This window comes from Eublepharis macularius, chromosome 2 (genome assembly GCF_028583425.1).
Source record: "Eublepharis macularius isolate TG4126 chromosome 2, MPM_Emac_v1.0, whole genome shotgun sequence".
In the NCBI taxonomy this organism is placed as follows: domain Eukaryota; kingdom Metazoa; phylum Chordata; class Lepidosauria; order Squamata; family Eublepharidae; genus Eublepharis; species Eublepharis macularius.
The window spans coordinates 72991782-73014075 of record NC_072791.1 but is presented as its reverse complement, the minus strand read 5'-3'; the positions used below and the strand labels follow the sequence as shown (position 1 = coordinate 73014075).

The 22294-nt window shown below is 43.4% G+C and overlaps 1 protein-coding gene across 8 annotated transcripts in view; it reads right to left on the bottom strand.

Moving 5' to 3' along the window:
- Positions 1–22294, bottom strand: part of SLC8A3 (solute carrier family 8 member A3) — a 208752-nt gene that overhangs the window by 17221 nt on the left and 169237 nt on the right. For 4 of the 8 annotated variants that reach the window (XM_054972596.1, XM_054972600.1, XM_054972594.1 and 1 more), the window contains exon 3: positions 15766–15783. The exons of 1 other annotated variant lie outside the window; for it this stretch is intronic. In XM_054972596.1, coding sequence (XP_054828571.1) covers positions 15766–15783 — 18 coding nt within the window. Of the gene's footprint in view, positions 1–10121; positions 10127–13387; positions 13430–14773; positions 14794–15761; positions 15784–19197; positions 19225–20654; positions 20688–22294 lie in introns of all 8 variants that reach the window. 3 more of the 8 variants (XM_054972595.1, XM_054972601.1, XM_054972598.1) reach the window with 3 other exon arrangements.

Here is a 22294-nt window from a genome sequence, read left to right as displayed (position 1 = left end):
GCCATTTCAATGCAAACCTCTCACATGAACCTGCTGAAGTGCACACCACACCACCCCTTCCTCAGGCCAACTCCACCTCACACCTCTTGCAGCCATCACCTCTTACTGTCCCCAAGAAGCCTCCTGGCAGACGTTGTGCAAGATATACTGATGCTAAAAGGAGGAAGCAACTTAGAGATGCGGCAAAGAAATATGCACATCATACTCCTGCGGTGCACTGAGCAGCAGTGGACAAGTACCAGCAAGTTCTGAGTCCAAGGGGAAGGTAACCATCCCTGCAGGCCTGGGCACAGTAGTGACGGCTCTTGCAGACCTAACAGCCACAATATACCCTGATATCGCCACTATCACAGAGAAGTCCATGGCCGGGCTGTGCAAGCGTGCCATTCTGACCCCCAAGAATGACAAGGCTGCCATCATTAATGAAATACAACTTAACTCTCTCAAAGGGGCAGAAATGGAGTACAGATCTGTGGACTCAGTGCTGCAAATGGTCCACTATCCTGTGGAGTTTCCCAACACGCTCAACACTCCTGTCTTCCCAGCCCGCAAGCTTCTCCTCAAAGTGGGGGCTCCAGTGATGCTGCTCTGGACCTCAACGAACCCAAACTCTGCAATGGCACCAGACTGCAAGTGAAAGCCCTCCACAGGAACGTCATCAAGGCCACACTGTTCACCAGCAGTGCTCGAGGGGGAGTCAGTGTTCATACCATGCATACCATTCATACCATCATATAACCTCTTTGAGTCCAAGAGACTGCAGTTCCCCCTCAAGGTCTGCTTTGCTATGACAATTGACAAGTTCCAGGGGCAGATACTGAAGGTGGCAGGAATTGACTTGAGGGAGGACTGCGTCTCACATGGGCAGTTCTACGTGGCCTGCTGCAGAGTGAGCTCACCCAGCAGCCTGGTGATCCTGAAGGGAAAATCACCAATGAGGTCTACAAAGAGGTCCTTCAGTAGAAAAAAAAAGGTTGTACATGTTTTTCACTTTATTTATTGCCGTACATTCTTTTCCTTTTAAAATCTCTTCAATATATGTTACATTTTGAAATTCACTTCATCAGTTTTTGGCTTCACTTTATTCAAACACCCTTGTGAAGCGTGGGTACTATGCTATTATGTTACAAAACCAGCTAACTCCCCCCCCCCCCACAAACCAAAAAATGTTACATACCTATAAATATTGTAATTGTATTTAAAGTAGTTAAATACCATAGCAAAGTACGAGCATCAAGCTAGTCATAATATAAACAAAAGAGGGGAGGGTGGGGGCCACAGTTAATAACATTTCAGTGACTGTGCTTGTAGGGGGGCAGATGATTTCATAGCCCCCCCCCCCGGCAGGAGACTGGTAGGAAGGCTCCTAAGAAAACCAAAGGCTGGCCTCAACCGTATATCTAGCGGAACATTTGTCTTACAGGCCCGCCGAAAAGATATAAGGTCTTGGCAGGCCCGGGTGTCCTCTGACAGAGAGTTCCACGATGATGGGGCCAGGACTGAGAAGGTCCTGGCCCTGGTCAAGGCCAGCCAGGCCTCCCTGTGGTCAGGAACCACCAGTAAGTAAGATTTGTCGATCTTAGTGCTCTCTGGGGTACATATGGAGAGAGATGGTCCCTCAGGTATGCTAGTTCCAGTCCATTTAGGGCTTTAAAGATTAAAACCAAAACCTTGAACTTGATCCAGAACTCCACGTGGATAATAATTGTGGGGATAATAATAACAGTGACTTTGTTCACTATTCTAACTGGCCATTAATCTGTCTAGAAGAGCAAAATATGAGCTCACGGTTGTGGTTGTTGTTTGTTTGTTTGTTGTTGTTGTTGTTGTTACTATTATTATTATTATACCATCTTGGACTAACATTTATCCTCCAATATGATATATGCCATCATGGAACAACAATGTCCTTCTGCTCTATATATGGACAAAGCCTGTTATTAAAAATAGCAATATTCAGAAATGGGAAAAAACAGAGTTGCACTTACTTGTAACTGTTGTTCGTCAAGTATCTTCTGTGCAGGCACACATTTAGATTGCGCAGGCACAGGCCAGCTGTGGAGAGATATGTCCAGCTCTAGGACTTTGCAGAGGGAGATGCTTCCTCCCACAGTGCACACGTGCTTCTTTCCCTGCCTAAACAGCATGTGTCCTAAGGTGGGGCATACTCCTCTTCCCTCAGTTCTCCTGAGCCACCGGAGCCAGGACTAATGCAAGAACAAAATTCACAGCAGGGCAGGAGGGAGATAATGTGTGCCTGCACAGAAGATACTCAATGAACAATAGTTACAGGTAAGTGCACCCCTGGTTTTGTCATTGTATCTTCCTGGGAGTATAACAAGCTACTCACCAATGGGGGTGGGGTGAGTCTGTTAGTTGAATAAGGAGAGCAGGACTGCTGTTCCCACTGCTGATTCTTTTCTTGAATTCAAAAAACGGAATAATGCCTGATGAAGGTGTCTGCTGATGACCATCTCACAGCTCTACAGATGGCACAAAGTGGAATACCTTTGAGGAAAGCAACCGATGAAGTTTGATCCCTGGTGGAGTGAGCCCTGATATCAATGGGTCATGTGATGCCTGCTTTGGTATAGCAGTTTGATGATAGATACTATCCATCTAGATGACGAATGTACTGAGACCGTATGTCCTTTACGAGCCCTTTGGTTTGCTTGAACTGTCTTGTTCACTTTAAATAAAATAAGAAAGCTCTCCTTACATCTAACTTGCATAATGTTTGTTTGGCATCAGAGTTTGGTGCGGGGAAAAACACTGGGAGCATGATATATTGTGATAGGTGGAAACTGGAAACTACTTTGGGTAAAAACTCTGTGTGCATAACAACCTTTTCTGGAAAAAAATTGTGTAAAAGGTGGGTTACTTCTTAGTGCAGTTAGTTCTACTCTTCTTGCTAAAGTGATGGCAACTGGAAGGCCAGCCATCTAAGACAGTAGAGCTAGTGTACCGAGGGGGAAAAGCATGAGTCTGGCTCAAAGGGGGGAAGCTTGAGTCTTGCTAAAACCAAGGAAAGGCTCCATTGTGGAACTGGTACAGGTTTGGGAGGGAAGGTGTTGAAGAGCCCTTTCAAAAATTGTTTAGAAGTATAGTGCTTATAGGTTCTCTGCTTATAGGTTCATGAAAGGCTAATATGGCTGCCAAGTGAACCTTGACTGATGTGGCAAAAGGCCTTTGCCTGGGAGTGTTATCAGATAATCGAGAATCATGGCAAGGGTACATGAAAAGGGTGACTCACTTCTGTCTGTAACCCAGGATGCAAAATGATTCCACTTGTAGCCATAACAGTTGCATGTGGAGACTTCACGAGCATTCAGAATGACTTATATCACTTCCTTGGAGAAACTGGTTGAGTTGTGTTTAACAACCAAGCTGTCAGGTTGAGTTTCACTGCATTCTGGTGGAACACCAGTTCCCTGCAGAGTAGGTTTGGGTTGGGACGCAAATGTACATATTGTCCTCTCGAAATGGAGAGGAGAGCTGGAAACCATTCCTGTCTAAGTCAAAAAGGTGTAATTAGGATGCAATCGATCTCAAACTCCCTGATTCTGCACAGGACTCTCACTATTAGAGTGATTGGGAGGAAAGTATAAAAGAGCCCATGGGTTCAAGATATTTGGATTTTGGATTGCTCCCCACTATTGCACAAAAAGTCTTTGCCTTCATGTTGGTTGCTCTAGCAAAGAGGTCTATTTCTGGAAATCCCCAGAGTCGGAATACCAATAGGATGTACTTGTCTGACAGTCTCCACTCTTGTTGGGTTTCTGCTGGTTTTGTGTTGGGTTAGAATGTTGGGGTGACTTGTGTTGGGTTTCTTGTGGGGGTTTCTGCTGAGAGCATCTGCCCTTGAGTTGTTTGTACCTGCTATGTGTATTCCATAGAGTGACACTTTGTTCCATATCACCCATTCCCAAATGGTCATTGCTTCAGAACAGAATCTAAGAGAGACCATTCCCTCCCACTTGTTCAAGTAACAGAGTGCCAGGATGTTGTCCATGTGGACCTGCACCCTCTTGTTGCACAGCAGACCAGCAAATGAGACAAGAGCAAAATGGACAGCACTCAGCTCTAACACATTTATGTGCAATTTACGCTCAGAAGGGTCCCATTTTCCTTGCACAGATGTATTAATACAATGAGCACCCCAGCCATGTAAAGATGCATCAGTGGTGATGCATACTTCAGCTAATGGGATACCGAATGAAGCACCTCTAGTGAGGTGGTCTTTCTCTGTCCTCCAGAGATCTAACTACGGTTCTTGGAATGGAGAACTTAACATCCTAGAAGAGTAGGAGAGGGGTTGTATTTTCTAATGAACTAGTTTTGGAGAGGCCTCATGTGTAAGCATGCAAAAGGGACCACTGCTGTCGCAGACGCCATAAACCCCAGTAACTTCTATATCAAAGAGGTTGGTTGGAATTATACTGCCATGAACAAATGGGCCAAGGAACTCAAAGTCTCTACCCTGACCTCTGTGAGGATAGCCCTATCCACCAGAGAGTCTAATCTGGCACCTATGAAATGCGTACGCTGAACCAGTGTGAGGTTGGACTTTTTCCAATTTATAAACAGTCCTAACCTAGAACCAGTGTGAGGTTGGACTTTTTCCAATTTATAAACAGTCCTAACCTAGAACCAGTGTGAGGTTGGACTTTTTCCAATTTATAAGCAGTCCTAACCTAGAAATTGTTTGAGTGGTTATGTTGGTATGAACCTGTAATTGAGCTTCAGAATGAGCTACCATGAGCCAGTCATCCAGGTAAGGGTATACCATGCAACCCTTAGATCTGAGAAATGCGACTCCCACAGTCATACATTTTGTAAAGACATGGAGTTGAAGACAGCTGAAAGGACAAAACTGTGTTCTGATAACAAGCGGCATTGCATTTAAAACATAAATACTTCCTGTGTGAGGGATGGATAGAAACATGGAAGTATGTGTCCTTGAGGTCTAGAACCACAAGCCAAGAGAGCAACTCCAACAGCTGTATCACTCAGGAGAATGTTAACATACTAAACTTTTCAACAATGAATTTGTTCAACTCTTGTAAGTCAAGGATAGGCCTTATTCCTCCATCCTTTTTTGGATACCAGGAAATACCTGGAAGAGAAATCTGGTAATAAGTTGGATCCTGGAATTGTTTCAACACCTCCTTTTGACATTAAGCTGGTTAGGGCCTGTTCGAGTTCAGATGGGCAGTCCACAAAAGCAACAGGAAGGAGTGTTAAGGGTAGATGTTCCCTGAAGTGCAGTCTATATCCCTACCGGACGATATGTCCCCATTGTCAATGATACTTGACCAGGTGGAGAAGAAAGGACCCAGCATGTCCTTGAAGCAGATGGAGGTGGCTGGTTCTGAATTGGCAAGTCATAAAAGTTATTTTTGCCCCTGCTGGAAGGCCCTAGGAGACCTAGGGCTGGGGTTCCTTCGGTCTGGGCTTGGTTGATCTTTTCCCGCTTTATGAAGTGGAATAAGCGTTCTGACTTCTGAGTATAGTAAGGTTGTGAAGGATATCTCTGAGAATGGTATTGATGTTGTGGTCACTGTTAATGACCGCAACAATGGGCACACTTTGCTCTCTTTTCTTGTGGTAAGATTGTACAGCGTTACCAGGCCTGTTGGTGTAGCACAGCTGCAGAAGCCATGGATCTCACTGAGCAGTCTGTGATGGGCTTGCTGGCATTCATCTGCAGCTTTGCTAAACAAGTGGCCTCACCCTGTAGAACCTTGGCAAGAGGCCTGCGGTCCTCTGGGAGATCCTGTAGATAAAAGGCTTTTTTTCTGGGAAAAGAGGTGGGGGAACTCAGTGGGTTGTCCTCAGAGAAAATGGTCACATGGCTGGTGGCCCCACCCCCTGATCTCCAGACAGAGGGGAGTTTAGATTGCAATCTAAACTCCCCTCTGTCTGGAGATCAGGGGGCGGGGCCACCAGCCATGTGACCATTTTCAAGAGGTTCCGGAACTCCATTCCCCCGCGTTCCCCCTGAAAAAAAGCCCTGCGTATCCCATAATGGCTTAGTAGTTAGAGATACAAAAGTTTAGCACTGCTGAGGAATACCTTTTACTGTCCAGGGTAGCCAGTTTTCTGTGCTCTCTATCAGCTCTGAGAGCCAGTTTGGTTTCGTGGTTAAGAGCGTGGGACTCTAGTCTGGAGAGCCGGGTTTGATTCCCCACTCATTCACTTGAAGCCAGCTGGGTGACCTTGGGTCAGTCACAGCTTCTAGGAGCTCTCTCAGCCCCACCCACCTCACAGGGTGTTTTGTTGTGGGGATAATAACATACTTTGTAAACCGCTCTGAGTGGGTGTTAAGTCATCCTGAAGGGCAGTATATAAATCGAATGTTGTTGTTGTTGTTATTAAATTATGCCTGGACTTCTTACGCCACCAAAGATGATGGGGCAGGAGTGTAAATACAAAGCCACAATCCTTTTGTTTTAATCTATTTAGGTTTGCGATTTTTCTTGAGGTGGCTGGCATTGAGGCAGGCTTCTCCCAGATGCCAGCTTCTCTCAGATGCCGTGCACTATGTCCAAGAACCTTAATCTTTGGTTTAGGGGTTGCAGAGGAGACATCCAGTTCGAGAGCGCTTGCCATCTGAACCATTTGTTCAGAAAAAACGTTGCAAATCCTCATTAGGTACCAAAGAAGCTGTTTCCCTAACCTTTTCCTCTGGTGACAGATCCAATGCCAATTCAGAGGCAGTGTCAGAGTATGAAGCAATGTCTTCTTCCTCTGAACTGGAGAAATTTGCTGAAGGTGCCTGGAACTGACGGATCCGAGCCAGTGGGGCTGATGGTGTGGGTGGATGACTTTGCGCCAATAAAGAGGATGCATGTTACAGGAGTTTTAGTAGCTCTTGCGAGCCTCTCATCTGAGGTGGTTGTGGAATGAAAAAAGACGGCCACAAAACCAACAGCCATGGCAGAGTCTGAGGAGCCCATGATGCTGTTGCTGGCATTGTTTGTGGGTATGGCACATAAAGCATTGCCACTGAAGGTGGAACCAATGTTTGATCCAAGATTACCTCCTTGGTTCCAAGCATTTCTTCCTCTTCTTCTCTGTGTACAGATGGAGTGCAAGGTGGAGATGGTGTGCAAGGTAAAGATGGGGACTTTCTCCTCCTGAATCAAGGCTGACAAATTCAGAGTATGTGTAGGAGCCTGTCTCTTCTGCTTAGTTTGCTCTTGTTTTAGCCTTTTTTGCCAGTAGCTCAGAAGCAGCATGCTCCAAAGTTGAGCAGTTCATAGATAGGTGACTGTGTCATTCCAGAGTTAAGGTCCTCAGAACTGGTAAAGGTCTTTTGGTTGGGATAGCTGTCCGAACCGAAAGCGCTGGTGACTTGTGCTTAAATGGGTCCAATGACAGAACTGAGGGGAAATTCTCGGTTCCAGGCACGGGCCCTCTCACAGCAAATGTCTTAGCTGCTGGTTTTTCTGAGCCAGAAAGGACTTTTCCCCACAGGGCAGCCTTGAGGCGGGAAGCCCAGCCACTCCTGGCCTTGAGTGTGAACTGCTGACAGTGCTTACACCTGGCCATGTTGTGGGACTCTCCCAAACAGAGAAGACATAAATCACGCTTGTCAGTGTGTGGCATTTTAGTTTCACACTTTGAGCACTACTTAAACAGCAACTTTTTGAGACATCTCAAAGGGCTGAGAATGCAGGATGTTGGAAAGAACAGAACTCACAATGTTGGGGAAGATGGACAAAGGAAAAAAGCAGAAAGTGAAGAGAAGAACCTTTCTCAATGGCAGCAAAAGAAGTACTGAGGGGGACACCCCACCTTAGTATGCACACTTTTTAGGTGAGAAAAGAAGTACATGTGCGTGGGAGGGAGCATCCCCCTCTGCAGGGTCCTAGAGCTTCACATATCTCTCCACGGCTGGCCTGTGCCTGCACAGTCCCAAGGTGGACTGTACAGGAAGATATGATGAACATTTCACTTTCCCTAAATCCTTTGTTTCTGACCTGAAAGTTGCAATTTTTCAACAAAAAGCTTTATAGGGAGACTTCAGTGTGAAGCTGCTGAAGTGGAATTCACACAGAGATTTCATATAACGCCCCCTTGGCTAAACAAAGACTTGGAATTTCTTATTAATTACAGGTATTAAGTATCACATCATTGCAAAATCTGGGATACCCCCACCAATTACATGTGTTAACCAAGTTAGCATAACTAGTGAGTAGTAGATGGTTTCCTCCATACTTAAAAATTGACTTTTAAGGTCTACAAGGGCATGGAGAAAGAACTTTATCTGAACTGTAATCCTGGGGGAGGGGGCGGGGGGAGGAGGGGTTGCCTAGTCTGTCTGATCTCTTTTTTTCCTCTTTTGCCTTGATTACAAACTTGAAATATCATGCATTGATTCTTGGCCATACAATTCAATGGAGACCTTTAACTCCCTGACTCTTGCTGGTCCTTGGCTAGGCATGGCACAGAACTGAATAAACTACATTACACCCAAGGTTATTCCACAAAATGATTTGATTTGGGATTGTGATTTATTCTTGCTGATTTCTCTCTCCCTCCCCCTCTCCCTCTCTCTCTCTCACACACACGCCAAGCAGATTCCAATTTCCCATTCTCTGTGGTGCTTAATGAGTTACTTCCCCTTCATTCATGGTTCCCGAGCATACCTGAATGTATTCCTTATTGGATCATTTTCTGTGGAGTGATCAATTGCTGCATTTCTCTTGGATACAAAGTGTGATTTTAAAAAATATCTCATGGTCCTATTTGCTCAATTATAGTCATCTAAGGGCGTTCCACACACTCCACCACTCTCAAGGCACAATCAAGTATGAGCTTTAAGGTGGCAGGATCCCTCAACAGCAGGTAGCATGCAAGAGTGAAAAAGCCAGAGATTCTTTAATCTGACAGATCAGGTCTGTCAAGGTGAATGCTGCCAAACAGCTGCTTAATTATTAACCAGCACTGATTTGTTTGTATCGGCTTCAGCACTAGGCTTTCAACATGGATTGCACCCTCGACTCTCGGCTGTCAACCCCAATTAGTCCTGATAAGGTCTAGAGATGTCAGGCTGGAAAATGAACCTGCCACTTTTTCCTAAGTGCCCATCTCTGTTTTCCAGATATAGTAAAGGCAAGGAGGAAAGAATTCCCTTCTCATTCTGAACTCAAGGAGGTGGTAATGGGTAGACAGAAGATAAGTTGCTCTCTATTTTGACAAGGAGCAATAAACTATGCTTTTCCAGGGAGACAGGGGAAACTTCTATATTGTAACAAATACGGGTAGCTTGTATAGCAGAACCCATAATCGAATGAAAGCAGTTCACTGTTTTAAAAAAATCTTGACTTTAATTTAAGAAAACAAGTTAAAAGCCTTGCCTTATAGAGGACCCCAATGCCTTTCTGTTCAGATAGATTGTCAGCCATCATGAAGCTACTCTTGCTTCAGCAACTGGGAGTTATGATCTCCAGCCTTTAAGACCTGATCAGTACATGCAACAGAGTGAGACAGTAGAAACGTGAGACGGAAAGAACGGACTGTGCAAATTCAGGTTGAGGGTGGGGATCAGTGTTTTTCCGTGTCTCTAATGTAAAACAAACATCTAACAAATAAAACCAAACTAGCAAATCAAGAGTAAAGAGACAAAAGTTCCAGTCAAGTTTGGTAACTGATGTGTGCTGATTTTCTACTTACACATTTGATTTTTAAAGCACCATGTTGGATTAACCCATGCTGAGATGAGTTTTGCCTGAATGTCTTCATCCTAGTTACACTTGGGAAGGCTTGGGCAAATTATTATGCACATACTACAGGGTTTGGTGTAGTGTTAAAGGAAACCCAGCCACAGAAAATGAAGGATTGAAAGCTGTGCTCAAGGAAGTACCACAACATTCACAGTTGTTACGGACCAATATGGGAACATTTCCCTTCTTAATCTCAAACTATACACAATCAGTCAAAACCACAAGCACAAACAAGCCTAGTTCCATACACAAGGGGGGAGCCGGACTGCCATGAGTGTAAAAAAAATGGGAGATTGCACCTGAATTGATGGCAGGAGATGGTTTCTTGCACAAACACTGGGCAACTGCACACTTAAGGCTGACAGAGGATCCACCATCCTGAAGGTGGACCGCCTCTCCCTGTACATTCCCCGGAGATCGCTTCGATCAGCGAATAAATATTTACTTGTGGTCCCCGGCCCTAAGGAAGCCCTCCTCGCTTCAACCAGGGCCAGGGCCTTTTCAGTCCTGGCCCCAGCCTGGTGGAACGCTCTGTCAATGGAAACCCGGGCCCAGTGGGACATATTATCGTTCCGCCGGGCCTGTAAGACAGAGCTGTTCCGCCAGGCGTTTGGTGATTGAAGGGGGCGGTGCCATGTCGGCCTCCCACCTTTGGGGTGGGGAAGGTTCTCCCCACCACTGCACCTTGTTAATTTGTTTTATTATTTGTATATTGATTTTAGTTTTTGTTTTTATCGATTTTAACTGTTCACCGCCCATAGCCCCTGGGGATGGGCGGTATATAAATTGAAAAAATAAATAAATAAACAAATAAGGCTTGTATAAGCCTAGCAAATCTAGCCTTCATCATACAGAACAAACATGGCTCCAGCTTAGAGCTGATTCTCATATTGTTCAAGTATGCCTTCAACAATGGTAGATGAAATCAAATCTCATTTCTATAAACAAGATACGGCTGAGTTCTGTCTCATTAAGATAGTGGTCTCCTAATCATGACAAAAGCAATACATTTTGTTGAAATTCAATGACAAAACTGTAATAACATGTAGAGCACATTTTTTTAATCCAGTTCGATTCATCAGAGTACTTGTTGTCTGAAACAACCTGGCATCTCAGACACTGTTAACTCACCCACAGGTCTGTTATGCACTGTGATCACAGTATCTTCTTATCATCAAGGTATGACCAATAACATCAAGGGTTAAAGTAAAATGGTATGGACTAGTGCATAAGAAAGTGGCAGAAGTGGTTCCTCCCATCTTCTGCTTTGAGCCCCCACCCACCCAAAGACAGATAGTAAGAAAGTTAAGTACTTTTGCCTCTGAATTATATATTTAGGCTGGAAACTCCTTGAGGTGGAATCTTCATTTTTTTGCCTATGTTACTCTCTCAAGAATTCTTTGGATCCTTTTCAATTTGGCTTCACACCTGGGACCTGTTCTGGATGGGGTTACACTCTCCTTGAAGGAACAGATCAAGAGGTTGGGGATACTCTTGGACCCAGGCTTACTGCCAGATAAACAGGTGGCAACTGTGGCCAGGAGAACTTTTTACCAGTTTCAACTGGTTTGCCAACTGCAGCCTTTCTTTGAAAGATAAAGAGCTGGCCTCTGTGGTGCATGCCCTGCTTACATCTAGATTAGACTATTGCCATGTGCGCTTAGTGGGGCTGTCCTTGAAAAGTGTTCAGAAACATCAACTGGTGCAGAATGCTGTAGTCAGGATGTTGACTGGAGTGGGTTGTGCAGGGAACATATCACTTCAGTCTTGGCCCAACCACACTGGCTCCTAATCTGTTTCTGGGTATAAATTTATGAAGATTTTTGGTAATAAAATAGAAGATTTGGGGAAACCAAGCAAAAGTCAACTACACTATCCTCCCTTTTCACTAATTCATGTAAATTCACCTAAATCCCTGAAGTCACTGATGCCATTCAAAATATTAAATCCTAACTTTAGGACAGAATGGAAAAAAATCTTTCCCCTAGTGTTTATTTTGGGATCTTGGGAAGTCCTATCCAGGATTGGCAGATCCAAAGCATAAACATCAGCTCCATACAGAGGAGAAAGAATTGACTCATTACAACATCCGATCACAACAGAAGAAATTCTTTGGGATAATCATATGAAATAGAAACAGAAGATATCTTAATCTCAATATCCTTCCATATAGTAAAATAATCACCAGAGGATATCCCTAGAGGGATACAAACAGTAATCAAAATCAAAAAATGGCCCTTAGATTCAACTTTAACAGCCAGTATATAATCTAGGTCTAAAAATCAACTCTAAGCTATGGCATTTAAAAGTGGAGGAAATCAAACAAGCAAGGCCGTCCTTTGGTCTGCCTCCCTTGGAGCTGGGAAAAACAGGGCTAAGAAAAGATACAAAGCTGGAAAAGTAAATATGTTCTTTCTTGCAACAAAATAATATCATGTACACTAATAAATTCTTGCACCTCATAAAATGAAATACAGGAAGACCGACCTGCTAAATTCCAAGATAAAATTTTCACACTAATTAACTTGAAATTTGATCAGCAGATTGAATATGATTGACAGTCCTCTTCTCAACTATATGTGGTTCTAGAGGAATCATTGGCTTGAGAAAGGATGGGTCCTCAGCTTCAATAGGAACAGTAGTATTGGGGTCTTCCTGTGCATTTATAACACTATTCTGAACAGGAATGAAAGGAAGAAATGGGTTCTTTGGTGCTGACACCGTAGCAGGAACCAAATCATTTTGCAATTTATTAGCATATTTTACTGAAGCAATAGTTTTCAAATTAGAATACAGTGCTTCAAGTCTAGTTAGCATATGGGATTGATTGGGGTGGTGGTGGTAATCTGCTGAAAGAGCAGAGTAAATCAGAGTCATTTTGATCATAATGAGCAGCTTAACCATTCGATTCATCAGGACTTGCTGTTACTGGGGGATTATCACACTTCTGTCACTTCATGCAAGGAGATGGTATAGTTAGGTCAATAAGTGAGGGAGAATCACAACTGGCCTTTCTGCTTACAGGGGCAAAATGCTTTCCAGGGGAGTCTCTAAACAACTCTAGTTTAGATAGAAGGTTTGTTTGTTTACCAACTGGGCTCTTAATATTCTCTGGAAGAAGCGGTTTTATGACAGAGTTGATGAAATGTTGCTTAATAATAATTTTTAAAGTACCCATATAATCCCTCTTGTCTAAAAGAAGGCAGATGATTGATTTGGGGGCGGGGGGATGACAACACAAGCTTTTGGGAGTAAAGAGTCTTAGAAACCATTCTAATCTTCTTTATATTAATTCTAGTAATGGGTATCTCCAATAAAAAGGACAGGTGGTGTTTAACTTGCTACTTAGATGACCAAAATATTGTTTTCCCTTGATAAAGCCATACTTAACAGGGCCAAAACCAAAGTGTTTTGAAGATGCTCCAGTACAAAAGATTCTTCCATCCCAGTTAACTGATACGTGTTCGACACAATACTATAAAATTCAACCTGGTTAATACTATATGAACTGGATTTATTAACAGTTCTAATTTGCTATAGATCTACTGTAAGGTTTCTGCAGTCAGGAACATCTGTGAAACTAATATCTGGAGAAGATTGGAAGGGCAAGACTCCAGATTAGCATTAGCAGGATTGGCTGGATCAAAAGAAGAAACACGACTCGAAACTGATGGTGGTTTAGGGCAGTCCTGATCATGCTTTAAGACATCAAATCTGTTGCGGGTTGAGGAAATTTTTTAAAAACCCTCCTCAAGTTGACTTTGTTTCATCAACGGATCCTTTTGATCACCAATAGGGTATTGTCTTTTTTTACTCATAGAATAAGTTAGGGCAAAGCCCAAGATTCATCTGTAGGCCATTTTGGTGGCCTTGTTGAGGGCAGAAAGAATAGGTATAAATTTTGTAAATAAATCAGTGATGATGATGATGATGATGATGATGTATGCTTAAGATGTAATTGATAATAACTAGAACAAATCAGTGCCAAAACATTTGATCTAAAAGCTGCTTTCCCATCAAATCTTTGTCTGCATGTCCAATTTTGTATTGTTTGAAACTGTGATATTAAGTTAATAGCCCAAGAAATGGGTAACTCTAGCTTTGTACCTCAGCAAGCAGGTTGTTAAGATCAGATGAACTTCTGAAGAGCCGAAAGAGGTGCATGCAAGGACCATGCACATGGGGAAAATAATACAGCCATCTTGTCACAGAGAGAGCACAACAGAATGCTAGCAAGCTAGCTTTTGCTCTACTGGTCTAAGAAAGTCTATGTAATGTAGAACTTTGGAAGGAAAAATATGAATTCAGAAGCTAGAGGCAAAGAGGCAGTGACAAACTTTAGTGTAATTTTAATGTAGTTTCCCCCAACACTCCTGAAATGTTTGCATTTTCTAAATCTAACATGACATGGACTAAGTGAAAATGTCACGTCTGTTCTCTATGTATTAGTCATGATCTGTCCTGAGTGGCATTCTGTGCATGCTGCGGCACATGCATTTTTTATGTTGCTCTGGATCTTGTCTGCCATATGATTCACAGACTCTGAAGCACGTCTTCATGCCCAAGTGATGCCAATGCAGCAGCTCAAGTAAAGGGCCCAACAGCAGATGTTAACTGGAATGGAAGTGTCATTATATAAACCTGGTTCAGTCTAAAAATGGGGAAGTCATTTAGAGCAGACATAGTGGTGAGGAAGCAAGGGGAGGATAGTGCTATTTTCTTTCCTAACGTGGTCAGAGATTTTGCCTTTTCCTTATTAACTTAAGAGCAACTTTCTAGTGAGCCAAGTGAGTGAATTATCCAATACTACCTGCCAAAAGCAATCAAATCTGAACATGAGAAAGGGTAGAAATTCTATTATTTTAGCACATATTATTTGGTTCCAGAAGATCTGATTAAATCAGTAAACTACTAAATTAGAGAAACAAAATTACAGTGAGAGCAGATGTGACAGACCTTCTGAAAGTGAAGAGCAGATCGAATTCTTACAAGGAGATGGCCACTTCTGTTCCTAATTATTCTCAGGTTGCATTCTTGTACACAGGGCACTTATCACTGTATACTAAAACAGCCATGCATTGTAATGTGGGAATGGCTGTGAAAGGGTCTGTTTTGGCCCCTGGATGTGCACAGGACATCATGAATCATATCAGTTTCTTGAATCCTGAGATATATCAGAACTGAGACACATTGGGATTCAAATATACCTTAGTAAGTAACAGTGCTCTATCATAGTCTTCCGCCAGCAGGTGAAGACTATTTTGGTTGTTGTGGATTTTCCGGGCTGTATAGCTGTGGTCTTGGCATTGTAGTTCCTGAAGTTTCGCCAGCAGCTGTGACTGGCATCTTCAGAGGTGTAGCACCAAAAGACAGAGATCTCTCAGTGTCACAGTATGGAAAAGAAGTTGGCAGCCCAGCCCTACCTTCCTGAGTAGATATAAATTACCTGCCAACTTCTTTTCCACACTGTGACACGGATGTCAGACTGCTAAGATAGGATGGAAAGGAGTGGCCAGGTGACAAACTGTTAATGATTTAATATAGGCTTTCTTTCAAGCTAATGCACAGAAGAATGCAAGAATTCTCAGTCAGCTGATACAAGAGACAATGTGCTTTTTCAAGGTACAGTGCCATCCAAATTATATTTTGAGTGTGTAGGGGCTTCTACGAGGATGGCCAGTGCAGGGGATTAAGCTAAAGTATAGTTGGAGCACCAGTGTGGATGATGGTGCTCCAACTATACTTATGTGCAAGATCTTTAGTAATATTACCCTAAGGTTTATTATGATAAGGAAATAAATAGTACAGGAGCAGGAAGGATGGTATGTGACTGGTAACTTGATGGTATACAAAATGGTTATGCAGCACCTAAGCCAAGTGGCTCTCAAGGCAAAAAATGTTTGGGGTTCACATGGTCTCAGTGAACAGCTACTGTTGATAGTAACTATGATTCAAGTGATTCCACACAGAAGGCTGGAATGAAATGAACTGAGCCAAACCTAAATAATCAAGGTGGGAGGAAGGAACCACTTACCTTGAGTCAAGAGGAGAGCTATATAAAGAAAAAAAAAAGAGAACAGGGTTAATGTTTCATGTATGAGAGTTTCAAAAGTCTTTTGCAGATGATTGTATTTATATGAGCAATGAGCTTGACTGATGTCACTGTGAATTTTCTGTAGCCACATGCTAGATGCAGGTTCGTGAGCATGCCTGGTCGCAACAAGATGACAATGAAGCTGGAGAGAACAGGTGTGTACCGAGGGTTCTGATTTTCTGAGGTTCTCCCTTCCCCAAAGGCAGGAGGATGCAACTTGAAGGGCTGGAGGGGGGGGGGAGTCCTCTGGAGAAAGAAAGAGTGCAATGTTGCAACACAGAACCTAGGAGAAGCTGAAGTTCACCCTCCCACAAGAAACTGTTGCCTTTAGCAGACATTTCAGCCCTTTTATAATAGCTGCTCTTAGCTTTGCTCAATGCTTTAGCTTTCCTCATGCTTAAAACTGAACTTCAAGTCACCTTACTCAGTAGAACTACTCCCAAGTTCACAGGAAATGTAATGTCACACCACACCTAGTTCACACATCTCCTCTGGTGATGTTTTTAGCAACTGAGGTTGAAGAAATATTCAACCTATTATCTATGGAGGACACCGGACATGTCCAAGATACATGTCACACCCAGCACATGACCATATAGAGAAGAATCGATGTCTCCAAGCTAAGGTCACAAACTTTTAATCTTTGCAGGGAGAGAAGAGCTGTATGTAGGTACAAATAAGTCTGTGATGTGGTCTGAAGAACGGAAAGGAGTTTTGGATTAGGGCTCTTACATTCTAAACTCTGAGCCATCAGCTGTACTTATGGCCCATAAAACCTGAAAAAGGTAACAGCAGCTGATTTGTTGCTCCTGGACAAACACAAGTGACCAAAACTGGTAACTATGAATAAGTCTGGTATTTTAAATAAGAAATTGTGAATCTTTTAATTCTGTTGGAAACCTCTTTTGACGCAACTCTTTATTCTAACTTCTATTTGCTAATTGCTAGTGTAATGTAGATAGGAATATTTTAAACACAGAATTGTTAATTTAGGTTTAGACTGTTAATCATCTTCTAAGTGCTCAGCTTTCTCATTTAATCCCATTATATCTCTTTCCTTCTCACTTCATGTTAGTTTTAATATGACTCACAGGAACTTTAGTAAGAAGAATTAATTTCTTAAGCCTATAACCACTGTTTCTAAAAGTGACTCTTATTTTTAATTTCACTCTGATTTAAAACTACTGTGCTTTTAAAATAACATTACAGGATGCCTAAACTGGTCTGATTTATGACTAAAGCATGACAAAAATGTTGCTATATGGGGAAGTGGGCAGATATGCTAAATGTTAAGTAGGAGGCTGATGGTAGCTCATCCCACCCGCACAATGAGGTGTGTGTTCATGTTGCTATTAAAGGCTGTCTTAGCAGGAAGGATAAAATATCCCTTCTTCAGATAAGTACACGATCAAGAACCTTGTGGGAAAATATGGCATTTTTATAAAAACTGGCCTTGGTTAAAAAAAATAAGGATGAAATGGGTCTAAAAACATGGGTTAAAATAAGTTCATGTCTTATTAAACTTCTTAAATAGTAGCTATGGGGGAACTTGATTGAGATAGCAATTCTAAACAGGTTTATTCAGAATCCTGCTAAGCAATCCCTGCAACAGGGCTTGCTCTGAGGAAAGTTTCTTAGGGCTACACTGGAATCACAGCCTTGGGTGAGAATGTTTAAAGCCCCTTCCCCGGAACCCTTTTGCTGATGTAAATAATTTTCCCAGTGATGCATATATTTTTTCCCTTTCTTGACAACAGTGCTGCAAAGGGGCCAATTTACATTGCATAAGGATGCGGGGAAAGGATTACAAATTGGCTCAACACCATGGCCCCAGTCCAATTTCCTATTCCTCCCACCATTTCTGTAGCTGCTATTTAAAGAGGTGTAACATAGAGGGGAAATCAAATCATTAGTCTTCAATGTCTTGCTTTCTTTGACCACGAGAGGTTTGCCCCTTCAGTGTTACAGGAAAATAATGAGGGCCAGTCTATTCTGTGTCTTACAAGTTTGTATGGGGCAAAGACCTCCCTCAAATAGTACTGTTGGTTTCAACACATCTCTCTCTCCTGTTCCCTTTCCTTTCCCTTCACTTTCCTTACTAACATGTCTTATCTAACTTTTGATTATAAGCCTATGGGCAGGCCCTGCTTTATTTTTTAATTTGGACTGTCTAGCTATTATTTTAGGTGCTTGATGCATATATAAATAATTGCCCTCTATAACTTTCATAAGAAAACAACAGAAAGAAATTGCTAAGACTTAAGAAGCAAATCAGCTCCCAAACTCCAACCATGACAACTATGGATGCTTCTATATTCTTCACTTGTGGAAAGCAATGGATTCACAGGGAGAAGGTGCCTAGAGCCTCAATTCTAAACATACGTCATCTGAAGTAGTCCTCAGTGGGCTTTAATTTTTTTCAAAAAAGCACATAGCAATGTGCTGTACATTTCTTAATGTGGATGTACATACAATGCACCCCATGTGTTAAAATGCTAGCAGACAATATTGATCTTAGCTGTTTTTGTCCTTGTAGTGATACACAGAGATAGATACTGGAGTTGGAAAAATGACAACCACTTAGTATCTACAATGCCAAACAGACTGCTTCATAGTTATACTGGATGAGAGTAAAATCTCTGCTCCTCCCACAGCTACCTTTAACATAGCTAATATTGTTTAAATGCACACATTGGCTTCCACAGATGGGTACCATTGTTTGAAATGGACTAACAGAGTACACCAAGTTTTGAAGAGTATTTCATCAAATAATCTATGCAAATAACCTGAATTCTCTTTAATTGAATGCTGAGTAAAACCCCAAATAATCACCATTGTATCATTGTCAAAGGAGAAACTAACTTAATGAGCAATCCTAAACAAGTTTATACAGAAGTAAGCTCCATTTTAGTCAGTTGGGCTTACTCTTAGGAAATTTTTCTAGGATTGCAGCCTTTGAATATTATCCTTATAAACTTAATTTTTAATAGACTGGATTTAATATTGCTTAATTGAAAACAAATTTGTTCCAAAAACCAATTTGAATTACATGCAAAGTATATTATAAATGTATAATATGTACAAAAATACAAATTTTGCAATTAAAAAAACATTTTCCTGGGAAGGAAAAATGGTCCTAGAAATGGATCCTACCCCCTCCCAAAAGGAGGGAGGAAGAGGCAGTGGGCCTATCCCTGCCCCACCTCCACCCCCACCCCCAGGAGGAAGAAGCAGACCACCTGCCCAGCGGGTTAGGCACTTCTCTCCAAGGGCAGCACACAACAGGATGCTACCTCCCCTGGGCTGCATGGGGCTGGGCTGGACTGTGTGCCACTTCCCCCAGGCTGTGTGAGGCTGCAGTGAGCTAGGCACAGCCCTTCTTCCACTGGGCTGGCCCAGCTGGGGGTGCCATCAGCCTACTGAGAGGAGTCCCAGTGGCCATAATGGTCAATTGGCTCCTGCTATTGTGCCCAGCTGAAATTACTGTTACAAATTAGTTATATCACTGCAATTTGAAACCGAATCGTACCATTCTAAATCCAACAGCATCAATGGACTTACAAGGGTGTAACTCTGTTTAGGATTGCACTGCATATCTCTCAACACTTTCATATCTAGATGATCTGGGATCTTTTTCTTACATATGCACTTCAGCCTAGTAAAAGGGCATTTTTCTCTCTTTCACTTCTAATATGATACATGAATTTTTGAAAAGCACTATGAATGAAACTTCAGGAATATAGAGCAGGAAACTGGGAGTTATTTTATCTTTAAATTTCTAATTGGACATTGCTCATAGAAGCAGGAAAATGGTTTCACAGGCAAGAGATTTCTTCCTCTAAAAATGTAATTCAGTTCTGACCTCTAAAAACCCTACTATTCTATTTGTGGAACCCACTAAAATTACATATTCTTTGCTTGGACTACACTAGACAGATTCTCCTAATCCAGTGAGGAAGGTACTTGGTCCCCCAACTCTTCCCACTTGTAGCCAATAAATGTCAGCTCATGCTAGCATTAGTATCTATTTTAGGATTGGCAGCCAAACATTCCTTACTTTAGTGTAATTGCACAAAAGCAAATGGTCATAGAGTTGCAAATTACCTTTTTTTTGCAATTATGTATTCAAAGAGACCAAACGGTAGATGCTTTCCATTGACTGATATTGTGAGCATCTATGAAAGCAATCCTAAGCAGGTCTACTTAGAAGCCTATTGAGCTCTATTCTCTGGTGTTTTTAGGACTGCATTGTATATCTTAGTTACAGTGCACAAAATTTGAGATAAGACAACTGCATAGTATTCCAAACAAGGCATGTAGAATAAACTTTGGAGTTTTCCTCCTGAAGTTAAAGTCCACTGGGAAAGATTAAGTGGTAATGTGGGGGGAAATGGGAATTTTGAAGAGAAAAAAAATGGAATGGAGAGAATTAGAAGAAGCAATTAATTGTGGGGAAATTAGCTGTGAGAGGGTGATTTTGGACAGTACCTCGGCTAGCCAGATGTCTTTAGAAACTCTCAACTACAGCATGAAGGTAATGACCTTTTGCTGTTTGTCTCTGGAACCTGATATTTATAAGTATTCTGCTTCTGACTAGACATGGGCATGAACCACAAAAAAACCCAAACCATACAGTTCGTGGTTCATGGGTTTCCATGAACCAGGAACCATGAACTCCCACGAACTGGGGCAAATTCCCAAACCAGTTTGTGGTTTGTGGTTTGTGAGGTTTAAATGCCCCTTTCCTGCTGCTTAGCTGCAGACAAAGGGACATTTAATTGTTTAAGGGGCCCTTTCCTGCCGCTTGCAAACGGCAGGTCCCTTTAAACTATCAGCTGACAAGTGGGGGGGAATCCCCCCCACTGCCTGCCAGCTGATAGTTTAAAGGGACCTGCCACTTGCAAGCGGCAGGAAAAGTTTAAATGGCAATTTTCCCGGGGAACGTGCCCTTTAATACGAACCAAACAAACCAGTAGACCAGTTCGTGGAAGTTCATGGAAACGAGCTTCCACGAACCACTGGTTTGCGAACCACGAACCTAGCTGGTTTGTGGGTTTTTTTGGTTCATATTCAGGTTCATGCCCATCTCTACTTCTGACTAGCACATCCATTTAGTTAAATGGATGGGTTTGTCTAATCCTTTTTTGGAAGCTACTGAAATCCAGTGAAATGGAGGCCTCCAGACTTACCTGGGGCCTGGTTGCCACCAGTGAGCAGGGAAGATTGGGGCATGGTGGCTGCCATGTTGGAGGGCTCGCCCAGCATGCCCCGGGCGGGCCCTTGGCTAATCAGTTCAGATCCCTGGCTGACCAAACACAGGTGGCCTGGGAAGGCGCTGAAGGGTGTGGGGCTTAGCCATGGACCTCACATCCATGGTCTTCATTCAGGTGTGGCAGCCAGGTATTTATTACACTGCCATCTCTACCACCTCCCACTTCGGCTCTGGCTTGTGGTCAGAGCAGTTGACAGAGGAGAGGAGCAAATGTGGCAGCGAAGGAGTGAGCGCCGGAAGACCGCGTCAGGGCTTTGCGCAGGCTAGACGCTGAGAGAGGTCGGAGCTGAGTCTCTCATTTCAGCCCAGCTGTTGAGCAGCATTAACCCTGAGTTCGGCAGAAGTGGATCCCTGTGGAGGGTGCCTGAAGAACTGGAAGCACAAGGTTTAGCCTTGTGCCTAGAGCAGCGGCGTGGTGGTGGCAGGGCCAGGGAACAGCCGAGAAGCTTTCTCTCCCCTTCCTGTCTTCTTTCCAGCAGAGGGTTGGGTGGTGCTGGGATCAAGGCGCAGGAGGCTTTTGGGGGGATAATGGCTCCTTCTAAACACGGGGCATCGGGCGGCAAGGGCTCCCAGGTGGCAGGCAATGTGGCCAGGGCTGGGGCTAAACCCACCCGGGCACATCAAGGGCTTCTTCTCAGGGAAGTGGGGTCAATGAGGCCAGGAAGCTGAGGCCCCCACAGGGGCAGGCACCAGGCACCCTCTCTCCAGGCCCTCCTCCAAAGGATAGGAGGGGCTGGTGGGGATCTCAGGCCTGGGAGCAAGTGGAGGACCAAGGCAAAGCTTGGCCATAAGCAAGCTGCCTGTCTTGCAGGGGCTTCTGTGAAGGGTAAGGGGCAGAAAATGTGGGAAACAGTCAGGGCAGACAAGGGGTGCTCTACAGTGGATACTAACATCAGTTCCTTGCAGAGTATTAGCCGAGCGTCGGAGCTCCTCACTGCACGAGTTGAGAACTTGGGGAACTCTGGGCCTGGGGCAGCCCTGCCTGTCTTGGAGCCTGTTGAGGTCCCCCAGCAAAGAGCATGTGGCAAAACTAAGAAAAGGCCGGCGGCAGCAAGGCAGCGGGGAACAAGATACCCTTCCATTTCCAAGGAATCCAGCAGCAGGGAGCGCCAGTGGTCTACCAAGAGGAGGAGGGCCTATTGCAGAAAGGGGGGCCAGCAGCGATGCCAAGAGGAATTAGACAGCAACTGGACCTCA